Source organism: Acinonyx jubatus, chromosome B2 (genome assembly GCF_027475565.1).
Source record: "Acinonyx jubatus isolate Ajub_Pintada_27869175 chromosome B2, VMU_Ajub_asm_v1.0, whole genome shotgun sequence".
Classification (NCBI taxonomy): Eukaryota; Metazoa; Chordata; class Mammalia; order Carnivora; family Felidae; genus Acinonyx; species Acinonyx jubatus.
Window position 1 is genome coordinate 42,423,480 of NC_069385.1, and position 17,136 is coordinate 42,440,615.

Genomic DNA, 17,136 nt, shown 5'->3' on the forward strand with positions numbered 1-17,136 from the left:
AATCTGCTTTTATTGTTCCTTTTTATATAGGTTATTAGGTGTGGTATGCTGTGATCTAGACACTCTTCTCCTATTGGAAGCTCAGTATCAAGTATCTGAAGTGTTACTGAATGCTCAAGAAGAAAATATCTTAGAGAACTCTGAAAGCCACAGGTAAAAACAAACAACACTCCCTGCTCAAGCCCTGTTAAGACATATTAACAATAGTTTTCTTTACAGATGCTCTGTTAAAATGTAATTTTGTGTATATAGTTTAATGTTTTTCCACTGTCTGAATTCAATAGATTTAAATAAGAGTAAAAAGCAATTAAAACAGAAACATCACCATCAGAAAGATAGTGATAGATGTTCGTGGGGAAGTCTTGCATAGTACTGCTTTCTAAGTTGTTGTTTAGTTTAGGTTTTTTGTTTTTGTTTTTTTTAAGACTAACTTTATTAATGGTTAGATGAAGTTGTATCACCTTTAAATTCAGTGTGCATGTGTAAGATGACCCAATAAACAAAATGTTTGATTTCATGTCTTTTGTAGAGTTACTCTTTACTCCATTCTCTGAATTATGTTAGTTCATAGTCATAAATTCTGGTTATTGCAAAATGAGGTTATGGTAATATTTTGATGATCTTTTTCTATTATATTTGTCATTACCTCAATTTGGCTGAATTTATTGAATACATATTCAATAGCTGGTATTTTCTGTTTATTTATTTATTTATTTATTTAAATTTATTTTGAGAGAGAGAGAGTGTGAGAGAGAATGCAGGAGGGATGGAGAGAGAAGGTGAGCTTGGGAATCCCAAGGAGGCTCCGCACTGTCAGCAGTGCCCAATGTGGGGCTCAAACTCACAAACTATGAGATCATGACCTGAACCAAGACCCAGAGACGACCACTTAGCTGACTGAGCTGCCCAGGTGCCCCTCATGTCTGTGATTTAAAAAAAAAAAATGTGCTTCCATTCTAGCTGGGTTTTGGAAAATTATAGAAGACCAGTCTGGATTCTCTAGATTTGGTAGAAAAGGATGATATTAACAGCTGCAGGAAGTGTGGAATCTGCTCAAAAGCAACATTTAGATTTTGAGTTTAAGGCACTGGGTTCTAGTAAGGGAACCCTAATTAAAATGTGATAGAATCATGGAAATAATGTAGACCTTAATTCCATTTCTTTAAATGCAGTAACATTTGACAAGAAAATATTTTATTAATAACATTTATTTCATTGTATCAGTTATATCTCCACCAATTCTTTGCTTTATGACAAAGCTATAAGATAAAGTGCATTTAAGCTCTTTTTAAGCACTAATTGTTAATAATCCATTTTCCAGACTTTTCTATAGAAAATTTTCTTTTTACATTCCACTGATTTGATATTAGAATTAAATCATATTTGATTAAGAAAACGAAATTGGTAAAAAAAAACAAACAAAACAAAATTGGTATTTTTTTTTTTCAGGGATTTTATAATTGATGGCTTATCTGTAGAGAGAAATCATGTTCTTGTTAGAATAAATTTGATTGGTGGGCCTATGGAACGAATTCTGCCACCAAGGGTACTACAGAAGGTGAGTGGGATAAAGAGGAATTTTGATTACTAGAAAAACTTTAGGATACAAATAAACACTTTGAAATGAAACGAATATTCATGACAAGGGGTGGTCGTTAGGGCTAGTTTGTGTTGTTTCATTAAAAGTTGTCATTTTCCTGTGTCTATGACATTATATTCAATGTCTTTTTCATGATACCTAATTTTTATTAGATGAATATGTGTTTGGTACTTAATTAGCAATATTGAGTACCTCTCCTTCCATCAGTATTCATAGACTTTGGCTTTCTCTTGAAGGTTTTGTTTGTTTGTTTAAGTATGTTTTTGTTTTGTCAATCTAGGAAAAAGAGAAATGATTGACAACACAAGATAAGTTTTGTTTTTTGTGTTTGTTTCCGATTTCAGTATAGGAAATACAGGTTTCTTTTGAAGACTGTAATTTTCCTTTCATGGAAAAAAATATACTAAAGCCATCATTATCGGTCCTGGTTGCTAGAACAAGTTACCATATGTTTGTCTTTAGTGCTTGTGTAAATGTCATTTCTACTACATTTAATTTTAGTTAATATCCTTCAGAGAATAGAGTTGTAATTAGCAAACACCTTTTGATTAGTTAGGCTACAACTCTAGTATATATGAAACAAAAGCCAGTTTCAAAAAGCCTTAAGCTTCAGTATTTAATATTACTTCCTAAAGTTATCTGTCTTCTTGTTTAGGGTGATGATCCGTATCCTTGGCCAATGTTTTCATCATATCCTTTACCAAACTGCTACCTGTCAGAAGTTACAAAAAATGCTGATCTAAAACAAGGTACAATGTTTACAATCTAATATCACATTATTTTAGTGCTTTTGTGGTTATAATTTAAAAAAAGATAAAGTATTATTATAGGAGATTAATAACTGCTTTTCATTCAGCTTGTATATATGGATCCACTTATTCCTATTTCTTTGTAAATTTCTTACTAAATTATCAGTATGATACTGAATAATTCTTAACAGAATGTTTTTTTTTATTAAAAAAAGAGAATTAAGGTTTTTGATAAATTCTAGATACATAGAACTTTATTTAGCACAGCAATATTTTTTGGTATCTGTGTGCCATACATAAGTTCTGTGTCGTCAAGACTTGAAATATAAATATAATATAAATTATATAAATTTAATAAAAGTTCAAGTATTTACCTTAGAGGAATTCATGAATTTTTAGAGAATACATTCAAGTAATTAGATAATTGTGTGGTATATAGTGTGATGGGAACTAAATAGACAAATGTGTAGCCTACTAGGATAACATAAATGCCAAATACCCTTCCAAAGAAAATTAGTGTTTAAAGCAAGATGTGAAATAGGTGTTTTGGGGTTAAAACAAGAAGTAGTTTAAAGGATGTGTAAGATTTGGCAAGATAGGCCAGAGGACAACTGGTAAGCCAAATTGAAGCATAAGGTCAGTGTAGCTCAAGAGCTTATGGGGAGAGCAATGAAAATTCAGTTTTAGACTAGAGAATTCTAAGATGAGATATGAATATATATGATTAAACAATTAATTTGAGATGTTAAAGTTTATATCAGTGCTATCACCTTTAATACCATTAGAGTTGCGTTGGAAAAAAATAGCATTATGTATAAGATTAACATAAGTTAAGATTTTATGGAGTGATTGTTGAAAAAATGTTTCTGTGTGACACTTTTTTGCCTTTTGTTTTTCTCTGCATTTACTTGCTTTAAAACAATTAATAGAAGCCATCAATTGATATGCATTGTTTTGTCTCTATCCAATGTTTGAGATATACATTATATATCTCACAATTGGGTAGAGACAAAAATTTGTGTGTGTGTGTGTGTGTGTTTTCTATCTACTGGGAAGTTAGGGAAAGAGAAAGAACACGAGGGAGCTTTTTAAAGTTTTTACTATTTGTCTTTATAATGCACTTTCAAAATTCCGCCTTTGTTTTCCTCTTTTTTGTGCTACATCATCTACTGCTTTCAGAGATGTGTGAGTGATATAAGTTATTTTTCAAGAAGAAACTCTTGAAAGAGTACCATTTTTGAACACTTTTCCCACTTTTTGAGTCCCATCTTTCAGTGAACCCAAACCTTTCTCAGTCTGTTACTCTCATGCTTTCCTATTGTATTTTCAGTCTTTTCCATCACTTATTTGCCCCCTCATTTCTGTATTTCACATTTTTCTCAAGTGCTAATTATCAAGTGCTTCCCTAGGCATTGGAGATAAGATGATAGATCTACATGATCCATTCTTGGTGCCTCAACCCTTTTCCTGATTTTGTTCCTTGTTATGATAAAGCATTGTTATCTTTGCTAAATTTCGCTTAGAAACAAATATTAATTTTTGGAGCAACAAATTCAGTCATTATCAGTTTATTATGTGACTGTCATGTTTGATAATTTGGTTCTTCAAAATAGTTTGATTTAAAAAATATGCCTTATGGGGCACCTAGGTGGCTCAGTTGGTTGAGCATCCAACTCTTGGTTTCAGCTCAGGTCATGATCTCATGGTTCGTGGGTTCGAGCCTGGTGTTAGGCTCTGGGCTTACAGCACAGAGCTGCTTGGTATTCTGTCCCTCTCTCTCTCCTGCATGTGCGTGCTCTCCATCTCTCTCTCAAAATAAGTAAACTTAAAAAAAAATGAAACCTAAATAAAATGTGCCTTATCTTTTTAAACAGAATGAGGCAGACAGAAATTAAAAAAAAAAAAAAAAAGATTAAATGGACACTTCCCTGAAAAGATATATCATCAATTCCTAGGAATTGGTGCTCAGAGGAATAAAATTTTACTCCCTGCTCTTCTTTTGTGAGTGATTTAGAAAAGGGAGTCATGACAGAATCTGTGTCCAGCCCAGAAGATAACTGCAGATGGTTATTAACCTTAAGTGGGCCCATCATACTTCCAGGCAGTCATACACTGTGTCCCCAGGTCTATACTCGCCTGGATGACCATTTTAAAATCTCTCTCATCAAACCTTCCTCACCTCATCCTCATCCATCCTGTCAGATGATAATTTTGTTTTTAAGGTTACTGAGGAAATAGAAATAGAAAAAAGCTTCCATGTGCTCCTGATATACACCAACTCACTTAGCTGCATCTATATCAGTTTAGGTTTTCCATTACTATGAATAAACTGCCAGTTTGCTTATTACAAAGCATGTCTTCCCCATGTCTTGCACTACATTCCATCCTCTTCTCAAAGATACTGTTTCTAACAGGTCTCCCTTTTCCTTTATTGCTGTTGTTTTGGGTGTTGGGATGGCTCTCCAATGTAGATTTTTCATGAGCCAACAAGCATGCTGTTAATTCTGCCATATTTAAAATATCTTTTTTTGAACGCACTTTTCCATTTCTTTTTACTGCAGATTTCTTTGAAGGAGTTGTCTAATCTTGTTACTCCATTAACTCTTTTCATTCTCTCTTGAACCCACTTGAACTCACAAAGCTAACCAGTCTTTAACCCCTACCATTCCACCATGATTAAATCTGCATAGATCAGTCTGCATCCTACTAGACCTAGCATTATTACTCAACATATTCGCTCCCTCCCTTTCTTTTGAAACTCTTTCTTTACTTGGCTTCTAGAAAATACCTGATTGGATTTTCCTCCCATGTTTCTGGCAAATTCTTTTGTCTCTCTTTTTTTTTTTTTTTTTTCATCTTTCACTTCTCTCTAACCTCTAAATTTAGGAGTGCCCCAGGGCTCAGTTCTTCCTTGCCTATTTTTCTAGCTATACTTACTCTTGGTAAGATCTCATCTCATGAATAAAATACTGTCCAGTATGCTGATGGCTATCAGATTTATATCTTTAACCCCTATCTCTGCCCTGTGAACTCTGCATTCATATGTAACTGCCTACTAGACACCTCTACTGGGAAGGTTAATAATCACATCAAACCTAACAAGTCTGAGATAAACTTCTGATACTCCCTCCAAGTCTGTTCCTTTGGTTTTCTTACTCATTTCAGAAATGGCAACTTTGTGCTTCTAATTCTGTAGGCAGTAAACCTGAAGGCATTCTTTGACTTCTTTTTGTCTTCATACCCACATCTAATCTGTCAGCAAATGGTCTTGACTCTGGGTATCTGAAATCACTTTCACTCATGCACTACAACCCTCATTTCTCACCTGTCTTGTTGCGGTAACCTGCTAAGTATTCAATGTGTTCTCAATACAGTGGCCAGAATACTGCTATTGAAATGTGGATTGCATTACATTACTCCTCTAATTGAAACCCTGTCAGTGCTCTGTCTTAGTGTTGTACCATTTTAAATCTCTTTACTTAATTCTATATTTCCCTACCATAATGGACGATAGCTTCTATGGTCTTTCTGTTTATCCCTAAGACACAAGTGTTTGACTAAGACATTATTCATTATTAGTGGCAATAACTAATACCTCCTCCTAGTAATAGTGATCCTGGTTTTTGTTAAGCAGGAGCAAATGAGGTAGGCACCAGTGAACAGCCTAGGATATACATCACAGGGATATCTCTGTGAACTCAATGAGAAAAATGGAGCCAAGTGCATTTCTGACAGGTATAAAGCTAAATTGAAAGTAATGTTTCTGGTCAAATACCGTTCAATAAATTAAACATTGTACAATTTTAAATATGTTTAAGCTTATAACACTTCAAGACAGCTATTTTGCAGGCAAGAGTTCTTACACTTCTCATTTTGCTTTTTTGATTTGAAAGTAATGATTTATTTATTCTGATAGGTGTTGTTTTAGTTGTCATTAACACTGCAAAACTTTGGGATAGCATTTCATTGTTGTGGGGGAAAAAATCACTTCGGTTGTGTGCACATGGTGACATCCTCTCATTTGTCTCCCAGCTTCTAGATTTATCCTCCTTGCTACAGTTAGCATCTCCTCATCTGTTAAATTGCTTCTTGTTAGCTCATTGGCATTAGTGTTAGCTCTTAGATAATTTATCTTCATCTGTAAATAAGAATCTTTAGACATCATCTGGTTCAGTTATTTTTCATCGTGCATGTTTTTAGGGTCATAATACTAAAATGTAAAAGACCTTTAAAAGCTAGTGATTAATATTATCTATGTGTGTATATATATATATATACATATGTACATTACATATATATAAGCATGCACATGATATATGTACACATATGTGCATGTGTGTATACCACATATATGTAAACATATGTAAATACTCTTACACAAAAGAATTCTCTTCCATGTAGTAGAAATAACTTGGAATATCATCACTCTGTCACCTGAGAGTTTAGACAAATAGGAAGAAGTTTGTTAGTGTAGTTACTTATTATTACCTGTGCAGAAGAAAAAAAAAAGGAGAGGGTTGGAGTTAAGATGGCTGAAAAGTAGGGGGACTCTGGGCTTTCCTCATCCCTCTGCGGAGGACTGACCAGTGGGAAAGAGCGGCCAAAACACAACAGCAGAGTGTACACAGCATACACCAGAAATACTTCCTGAAATGCCAGGCACTGGGCAGTGTATGACCCCTTTTTAATATAGCAGCACTCCCGGGTACAGGAAACACACCAAGCTTTTAAAACATACAAACAACAGAAACTTAGCCAAAATGACAAGATAGAGGAACTCTCCCCAAAAGAAGGTTTAAGAAGGAATCAAAGCTAGGGACTTGGCTCAAAACAGATATAAGCAATATATCTGAACAAGAATTTAGAACAACATTCATAAGAGTAATAGCTGGGCTTGAAAAAAGCATAGAAGACACGAGGGAAACCCTTGCTGCAGAGATCAAAGACCTAAAAACTAGTCAGGCTGAAATAAACAGTGCTATAACTGAGATGCAGTACTGACTGGATACAGTGACAATAAGGATTTAAAAAGCAGAGGAGAGAATAGGTGATGTAGAAGATAAAATTATGGAAAATAATGAAGCTGAAAAGGAGATATAATTATTAGATCAGGGGAAACTTGGAGAACTTAGTGATTCCATAAAACAAAACAATATTCATATCATAGGAGCCCCATAAGAAGAAGAGTGGGGAAAAAGGGGCAGAAGGTTTATTTGAACAATTTATAGCTGAGAACTTCCCTAATCTGGGGAAGGAAACAAGCATTCAAGTCCAAGAGACACAGAGAACGCTCCTCAAACAACAAAAACAGCTCAGCACCATGACATATCAGAGTGAAACTTACAAAATACAAAGATAAAAAAAGAATCCTGAAAGAAGCTAAAGACAAAAGGTCCTTAACCTAAGGATAGATACATAACGTTAGCAGAAGACCAGTCCACCGAAATTTGGCAGGCCAGAAGGGAGCGGCAGGAAACATTTAATATGTTGAATGGGAAAAATGTGTAGCCAAGAATTCTTTATCCAGCAAAGCTGTCATTCAGAATAGGAGAGAGAAAGAGTTTCCCAGACAAACAAAAACTAAAGGAATTTGTGACCACTAAACTGGCCCTTACAAGAAATTTTAAGGGGGACACTCTGAGTGCAGGAAAAAAAAAAAAGCAAAGCAACTAAGGCTACAAAGGAACCGAGAACACCACCAGAGACACCAGCTCTACAGGTAACACAATGGTACTAAATCCATATCTCAATAATCACTCTGAATATAAATGGACTGACTGCTCTAATCAAAAGACATAGGATATCAGAATAGATAAAACGAGATCCATCTATATGCTATGCACAAAAGACTCATTTAGACCCAAAGACACCTGCATTGAAAGTGAGGGGATGGAGAACCATCAGTCATGTTAAAGGATGTCAAAAGATAACTGGAGTAGCCATACTTAAATCACTAATTAGATTTTAAAATAAAGACTGTAACAAGAGATGAATGAAGAAGAGCATTATATAATAATTAAGGGGTCCATCCATCAAGATTTAACAATTGTATATATTTGTGCCCCCAACTTGATGGTATCCAAATATATAAATCAATTAGTCACAAACATAAAGAAACTCATATAATAGGCGGCTTCAGCACCCCACTTACAGCAATGGACAGATCATCTAAGCAGAAAATCAACAAGGAAACATTAGGTTTGAATGACACACTGGATTGGTCGGACTTAACAGATATATTTAGAACATTTCATCCTGAAGTAGCAGAATACACATTCTTGAGTGTACATAGAACATCCTCCAGAATAGATCATATACTGGGTCACAAATCAGCCCTCAACAGGTACAAGAAAATGGAGATCATACCTTTCATATTTTCAGATCATAACAGTATGAAACTTGAAATCAACCACATGAAAAAATTTGCAAAGTCCTCAAATACATGGAGATTAAAGAACATACTACTAAAGAATGAACAGGTCAACCAGGAAATTAAAGAAGAAGTTTAAAAAAATGGAAGCAAATGAAAACATGACAGTCCAAACCCTTTGGGATGTAGCAAAGGCAGTCATAAGTGGAAAGTACATTGCAAATCAGGCCTATCTCAAGAAGGAAGAAAGGTTCCAAATACACAAGCTAACCTTACATCTAAAGGAGCTAGAAAAAGAGAAGCAAATGAAGCCCAAAGTCAGCAGAAGAAGGGAAATTCTAAAGATTAGAGCAGAAATAAACAATATACAAATAAAAAACAGAACATATCAATGAAGCTAAAAGCTGGTTTTTTGAAGGAATAAGCAAAATTGGTAAACCCCTAGCCAGACTTATCAAAAAGAAAAGAGAGATGACCTAAATATATAAAATCATGAATGAAAGAGATTACAACCAATACCACAGAAATACAATTATTAGAGAATACTATGAAAAATTATATGCCAATAAAATGGACCAATTCCTAGACACCAACACTCTCAAAACTCAAACAGGAAGAAATACAAAATTTGAACAGGCCCATAACTAGCAAAGGAATTGATTCAGTTATCAAAAATCTCCCAACACAGAAGAGTCCTGGGCCAGATGGCTCTCCAGGGGAAATCTACCAGATATTTAATAGAAGATATATAATACCTATTCTTCTCAAGCTGCTCCAAAAAACAGAAATGGAAGGAAAGCTTCCAGGCTCATTCTGTGAAGCCAGCATTACCTTGATACCAAAGCCAGAGAAAAACCCCACCAGAAAGGAGAATTTATAGTCCAATATCCCTGATGAACTTGGATGAAAAAATTCTCAACAAGATACTAACAAATCAAATCCAACAGTACATTAAAACAATTATTCACCGTGATCAAGTGGGATTTACTCCTGGCTGCAGGGCTGGTTCAATATTTGCAAATCAATTAACGTGATACACAACATTAATAAAAAAGGATAAAAGAACCATATGACCCTCTTAATAGATGCAGAAAAAGCATTTGACAAAATACAGCATCATTTCTTGATAAAAACCCTCATGAAGGTAGGGAGAGAAGGAACATACCTCAACATCATAAAGGCCATATACAAGAGACCCACAGCTGATATCCTCCTCAATGGGAGCTTTCCCCTAAGGTCAGGAATGCGACAGAGATGTCCACTCTCACTCTGTTGTTTAATATAGTACTGGAAGTCCTAGTCAATTGGCAAGAAAGAAGACTTTCAGTCTTTCCAGTTGACAGGATACTCTGCATGGGAAACCCAAAAGACTACAAAAAAACTGCTAGAACTGATACATGAATTGGCAAAGTTGCAGGATATAAAATCAACGTACAGAAATCAGTTGCATTTCAGTACACCAAAGATGAAGCAGCAGAAATTGAAATCAAGGAATTGATCCCATTTATAACTGTACCCCAAACTCTAAGATATCTAGGAATAAACCTAATCAAAGAGGTAAAAGATTTGTATAGGAAACTATAGAAAGCGTATGAAAAAAACTGAAGAAAATATAAAGAAATGGAGAAACAGCCCATGCTCACGGATTGGAAGAATAAATATTGTTAAAATATCTATACATCCAAAGCAGTCTATACATTCAGTGCAATTCCTATCAAAATAACACCAGCATTCTTCCCAGAGCTAAGACAAACAATTCTAAAATTTGTATGGAACTACAAAAGACCCCAAATAGCCAAAGTAATGTTGAAAAAGAAAACCAAAGTTGGAGGCATCACAATTCTTAACTGGAAGCTGTATTACAAAGCTGCAATCATTAAGAAAAAAAAAAAACAAAAACAAAAAACAAAGCTGCAATCAAGACAGTGCACAGAAACAGACATGTAAGTCAATGGAACAGAAGAGCACTCAGAAATGGACCCACAAATGTATGGCCAACTAATCTTTGACAAAGTAGGAAAGAGTATCCAATGGAAAAAAGACAGTCTCTTCAGCAAATGGTGCTGGGAAAACTGGACAGCGACGTAGAGAAGAATGAAACAGGACCACTTTCTTATACCATACACAAAAATAAATTCAAAGTGGATGAAAGACCTAAATTGAGTCAGGAAACTACCAGAATCCTACAGAAGAATACAGGCAGCAACCTCTTTGACCTAGGTTGCAGCAACTTCTTACTAGACATGTCTCTGGAGGCAAGGGAAACAAAAGCAAAATGAACTATTGGGACCTCATCAAGATAAAAAGCTTCTGCACAACAGAGGAAACAACAAAACTAAAAGGCAATCCATGGAATGGGAAAAGATGAAATGATATATCGGATAAAGGATTAGTAATTCAAAACCTATAAAGACCTTATCAAACTCAACACCTGAAAAACAAATAATCCAATGAAGAAATTGGCAGAAGACATGAATAGACATTTTTCCTAAGAAAACATCCAGATGGCTAACAGACACATGAAAAGATGCTCAACATCACTTATCAGAGAAATACACATCAGAAACCCAATGAGATACCACCTCACACCTGTCCGAATAAAATGAACAACCCAGGAAACAATAGATGTTATCAAGCATGTGAAGAAAGGGGAATACTTTAGCACTATTGGTGGGAATGCAAACTGGTGCAACCATTCTGGAGAACAGTGTGGAGGTTCCTCAAAAAAATTAATACTAGAACTATCCTATCACCCAACAATTGTAGGTATTTAGTGAAAGGATACAAAAATGTGATTCAAAAGGGCACATGCATCCCAATGTTTATCATAACACTATCAACAATAGTTGAAATATGGAAAGAACCCAAATGTCCATCGACTGATGAATGGATAAAGATGTGGTGTATATATGTGTGTGTGTGTGTGTGTGTGTGTGCACACACACACACAATGGAATATTACTTGGTGATCAAGAAGAATGAAATCTTGCCATTCACAACAATGTGGATGGAACTAGAGTGTATTATGCTAAGCGAAATAAGTCAGAGAAAGACAAACATATGATTTCATTCATATGTGAAATTTGGGAAACAACAAATGAACATAGGGAAAGGGAAGGAAAAATAAGAAAACAGAGAGGGAGGCAAACCTTAAGAGACTCTTAAATACAGAGAAAAAATACTGAGTGTTTCCGGAGGGGAGGTAGGTGGGGATGGGCTAAATGTGTGATGGGTGTTAAGGAGAGCACTTGTTGTGGTGAGTACTGGGTGTTAAGTAAGTGATGAATCACTGGGTTCTACTCTTGAAACTGGTACTACACTCTGTGTTAACTAACTTGAATTCAAATTAAAAAATAATAAATGAAAAAAAAAAGTGCGGGGAGTGGGAGAAAGGAGAGTTGTATTATGGATAAAAACCAGTACTGGTTAGTGTATCAAGAGACTGGAGATTGAGTCATAATGTTCTTTCCATGTGGAACAGATCATAAGATAAAACAGATTGTTTTTTAAGCTAAGCTTAGACTTCCTACAAGTTATTGTTATACCCCTAGGTGGCTAGTCTTTACTACATTCCATTTTGCTGTGTTCAGGATGGGACTTCTTTCTCTAAAGAGAAGTGAAATTCAGTACGCTCATACTGAGAAATAGAAATGGCTTGAGGGATTGGATAAAATATTCTGGTTATCGGAAGCATTAGACATCTGAATGTGAGGACTTTGCTGTTCTTCCCTTTCTAGCATCCTATATTCATTTTTAAATTACTTTTATAATGTTTATTCAGGCTGAATTGTAAAATAATCAGCAGTCTAGGTTCTATCTGTATTCTGTATACCTACTGTGGAATGCCTGTCTTTATCAGGAAACCATTTGTATATATATTCACTCAGCTGGGGTTGGTGTCTTCAAAGTAGAGAGTAAGTTTTTTGTGTGTGTCATTGCTTGTATGTTTCTAGTACTCCTGACAGGGCCAACACAGTGGTAGAAGCCAGCACTGATTTACAGGGCCACTGACATCAGGGCCATGTGGCATTGATTGCTTCTCTTTGACCTTAGAAATTTGGTTGGCTACTCATTGAAAGCCTCAAATATTAGTAACTCCTAATTTAAGTGAACTTCTGAGTGGTCCTAGGAAGTCCTCCGTAGTCATTCTTACCCATATAATCCCTTCAGAGGCCCTTCCTTAAAACAAAACAACCCAAAATCCGAAGTTAACTTCCTTTGAGCTTTCTAAGTACACAGAGTATCAACTAATGTGAGCCAGCTGTATAAACAAATGTGTCACTTTCCCATTGTTTTCCTTTCCATTGCTCTTTCAGTCATCTCATGGCCTTTCTCTCTATAGTAATTATCCTACATACTCTACATAAGCATGCGGGTCTTGTTTTGTTTTGTTTTGTTTTGTTAAAAACAGCTTTCAGAATGTAATTAACATGCTATACAGTTCATCCATTGAAAGTGTATAGTTCAGTAGTTTTTAGTATATTAGTAGATATGTACAACCATCACCACAAACAACTTTAGAACGTTTTTACCACCTGAAGAAGAAACCCAGTACCCGTCTTCCCCCACTTCCCTCTCTCAGCCCTAAACAACCACTAATGTCCTTTATGTCTCTAGAGATTTCTTAATTTGTGCTTTTCATATGAATGGAATAGTGTGGTATGCAGTATTTTGTGACTGACTTCTTCCCTTAGCATAATGTCTCCAAGGTTCATCTAGAAGGTTCTTTCATGTTGTAGTATGGATAAGTACTCTGTTCCTTTTTATGATTAATACTCCATTATGTGGATATACCACAATTTGTTTATATATTTATCTGGTGATAGACACTTGGATTGTTTCTACCTTTTAAAAATCTGTTTAAATTTTTTTAATTTTTACTTTTTTTTTAGAGAGCATGTACAAGCAGTGGGGAGGGGCAAGAGGGAGAGTGAGAGAGAGAGAGAGAGAGAGAGAGAGAGAGAGAGAATGAATCCCAAGCAGGCTCCCCACTCAGGATGGAGTCCAACTCGGGGCTCAATTCCATGACCCTGGGTTCATAACCTGAACTGAAATCAAGTGATGCTGAACCACCCAGGCATCCTGTTTCCACCTTTTGGCTATTATAAATAATGCTGCTGTAAACATTCACATACAAGTTTCTGCATGAACATATATATTTTTTCTCTAGAATATATACCTAGAAATTGAATTGCTGAGTTTTATGGTAATTCTGTGTTTAATAGTTTGAGGAACCTTCACTGTTTTCTAAAGCAGCTTTGCCATTTTACCTTTTCATCAACAGTGTTATGAGAGTTCTCATCTCTCTACATCATCATCATCATATGTTGTGATCTGGCCATCCAGTAGGATGTGAAGTGCTATTTCATTGTGGTTTTGATTTGCATTCCCCTGAAGACTGATATTCCTGGGAGAAATGACTATTCACATCCTTTGCCTATTTTTTAATTATTTATCTTTTTATTACTGAGTTGTAAAGGTTCTTTATATATTCTAGATATAAATTCCTTATCAGATAAGTGGTTTGGGAACTTCTTTCACATCTTAGACTACGTCAAGTTTATGCCTCTAGCCTTTGCTGTTGATGTTCCCTTTTCCTGGAGTACTGACTCCTCCTCTCACACAGTTCCTTCTAAACTTTTTATGCTTAGTCTGGATGTTACTTCTTCAGAGAAGTTATCTCCACTTTATCTAAAATATACTTCTTCCCTTACATCTCTCTGCCTCCCAGTGGATTTCTCTTACCACACTATACCTTACTTTGAGCTATGTATTTTGTTCACTGCTCCCTACAGTGTAATTTCTATGAGACAAAAATGTTGTCTGCCTTAGGTGATAGACAATAATAAATGTATATTTAATGAATGGATGAATTAACATTGAATTTTTTCTCCTTTTATTTTTTCCATCATCAGACTCTATCTTCCAAATCTTTGTCAGTGGACATTGGGAATTCCTTTCAGGCTAATCTGAAGTAAATTTAGAAATTTTTCTCATACCTAGAATAATCTCTGATGGGACTTATTTTTTAGAGCATCAACAGCTTTGCAGTTAGAAAGTACTTTGAGCTAGACTTCTGTATATATCATTCATGAGGTAGACACCTTTATTATAGTTGTTTTATCATTTACAAAGTGGTAGTTTATGATTTTATAGCACATAAAAGCTATATATATTGTTGGCATTCATTTCATTTTTTTCCAAAATTGAAAAAAAATAACCAAAAAAATACACAGCCTTTATTCTGTGATTACTTCAAATTTAATCTCTTTGTAGCTTCAATAGCTTAACTTTACTGCTTCCTCTGCTGCATTTTTACTTATCTGATAGGAAATTGATTTTCTGCCTGGCACAACATTCTCTTTCAGATACTATATAAAAGAGTAAGTTCCATGGTGATAATCATTCCCTTTAATGGAATACATCACATAATGTTAAAATCTTTATGGTCTGATTGTTCAGATATTTTTAGATGGCATTATTCATATATGAGAAAACCGATCATTTTAAATAATATGTGAGATATAATCTCTTTCTAATACCTTCCCCCACCCCAACATGAAGTAGTTTTTCCTTCTTCAATTAATGAGGAAAGAAGGGAGGATATCATACAAAATTGAAGTGAATTCCAGTTAGAACTTGCTTTTCAGTTTGTAAATTTTCAGCTCTGAATGAATTCAGTATAAAATATATGTTGATCATTAGGTTCTATGTATTCATCAAATGTCTGTGAGGACTATATTCTGTTCTTAAGTGAGAAACATGAATCTAAGCCACTGTATTAAATGTATATTATTTGCATAGGTTTGGTGCTTTATAAAAGCATAAATGAAAATGCAAACCATTGGCCGTGTATTACTAATATGTTGGGGAATTGAAAGGCTTTTTGATGGGTATTATATATAAATTTATCTTGAACATTTTATAATTGCAGACTACTGCTTATAAAATAATTATTGTAGTGTATTTTCTTCAATATAAAGAAACAAATGTTAATAAAGCTTCTGAATTAGAGGTGTTAACTGAAGAACAAGGGTACCATATTCTCTGTCTCTGGAGCTAGACATTGTGCAGTAAATGAACAATAAAGTTCGTGGGTTTTGTAGTTTCATTCTTATGATGCCAGCATATTTTATCCTAGCTCTCAAGACATGCTCGTATTTTAGATCATTCACATTAAAAGACATTGAAATTTACAAATTTACAAATACTGTAATTTGGTCGTTGGAACAATGTTCTTATTTTAACAAGATGGTTCTCATTAATCTTTATTGATTTTGTTTAATAAATTTTCATGTCCTTATTGAGTTTAATTCTTTATCCACTGATGCTTCTTTTTGCTGACACTTTGATTATTTCTGTCTTTTCAGACATTAAGTCCATGACTGTGTCCCTGATTAATTGTTTTCATGTCTTTTTAAATTTACAAATGGGATAACAATCCATTATACAATCCTAATAGTATGGATCAAAACTGGAATACTACCTACATCGTATGTAGAAAAACACTTTTTTTATGCAGTTTTTTTTCATGTTTATTTTTGGGAGAGAGGGAGAGACAGAGTGTGAGTAGGGTAGGAGCGGAGAGAAGGGGAGACACAGAATCTGAAGCAGCTCCAGGGTCTGAGCTGTCAGCACAGAGCCTGACTGCAAGGCTTGAAATCATGAACCACAAGATCATGGCCTGAACTGAGGTTGGACGCTCAACTGACTGAGCCACCCAGGCACCCCAGAAATAAGCTTTTTAAGAGAAAAAAAAAAGAAGAATGAGATGAAATATAATGGCAACTATATTTTAATAAAAGAATGAAAATTACCTAATTAACAAGTTGAGTAGACCAGATTGCCTTCATTGCTAGTCTGATAAATTCAGTAAGATTTAGGATTACCATTCCTCCTCCAGTCAACTAAAAACATAATCCCATAGGAAAAACTGTGACAGTACTTTGAAAATATTATGATGCTACATGAAATATAATGCAGCATAATGATGGATATTGTTATAATATTAAATGCTTTTTGTATTATGTCTTGCACATACAGTCTATATTTTTTGTGATGAATTATCAACTACTAATTTAGGCCTATGTCAGATCAGACATTTTCTTAGTCTTTTTTCTTACTCTTTCTAACCTGTAATTAAGATATATTTTCTGCAGATAAAGGTAAATAGTTTATTTGACATTCTGCTGAGGAGACTGGGAGTATGAGATTATGGTTTCCTTTCAATGCAGCAAATCTTGAGCTGCAGCTGTTGAGATACTTAGTTTAAAACTCAGAATAAATATTTTCTTTTGAATAATAAAACTTCTTATTTCATGTACCTGTTACTTCATGTTTGAAACAAACATCTGTGGCAACCAGGGGAGACAGATCACCTGCTAGTTTAGGTACAGGTGATAAGGGAAAACTAAGTC

At 34.8% G+C, this 17,136-nt stretch overlaps 1 protein-coding gene across 5 annotated transcripts in view; it reads left to right on the forward strand.

The window, feature by feature from the left end:
• TBC1D32 (TBC1 domain family member 32) overlaps window positions 1–17,136 on the forward strand; it is a 206,004-nt gene that overhangs the window by 125,555 nt on the left and 63,313 nt on the right. For all 5 annotated transcript variants that reach the window (XM_015068263.3, XM_027056995.2, XM_053222325.1 and 2 more), the window contains 3 exons: window positions 31–153; window positions 1,450–1,558; window positions 2,256–2,349. In XM_015068263.3, the coding sequence (XP_014923749.1) occupies window positions 31–153; window positions 1,450–1,558; window positions 2,256–2,349 (326 nt within the window). The remainder of the gene's footprint in view (window positions 1–30; window positions 154–1,449; window positions 1,559–2,255; window positions 2,350–17,136) is intronic.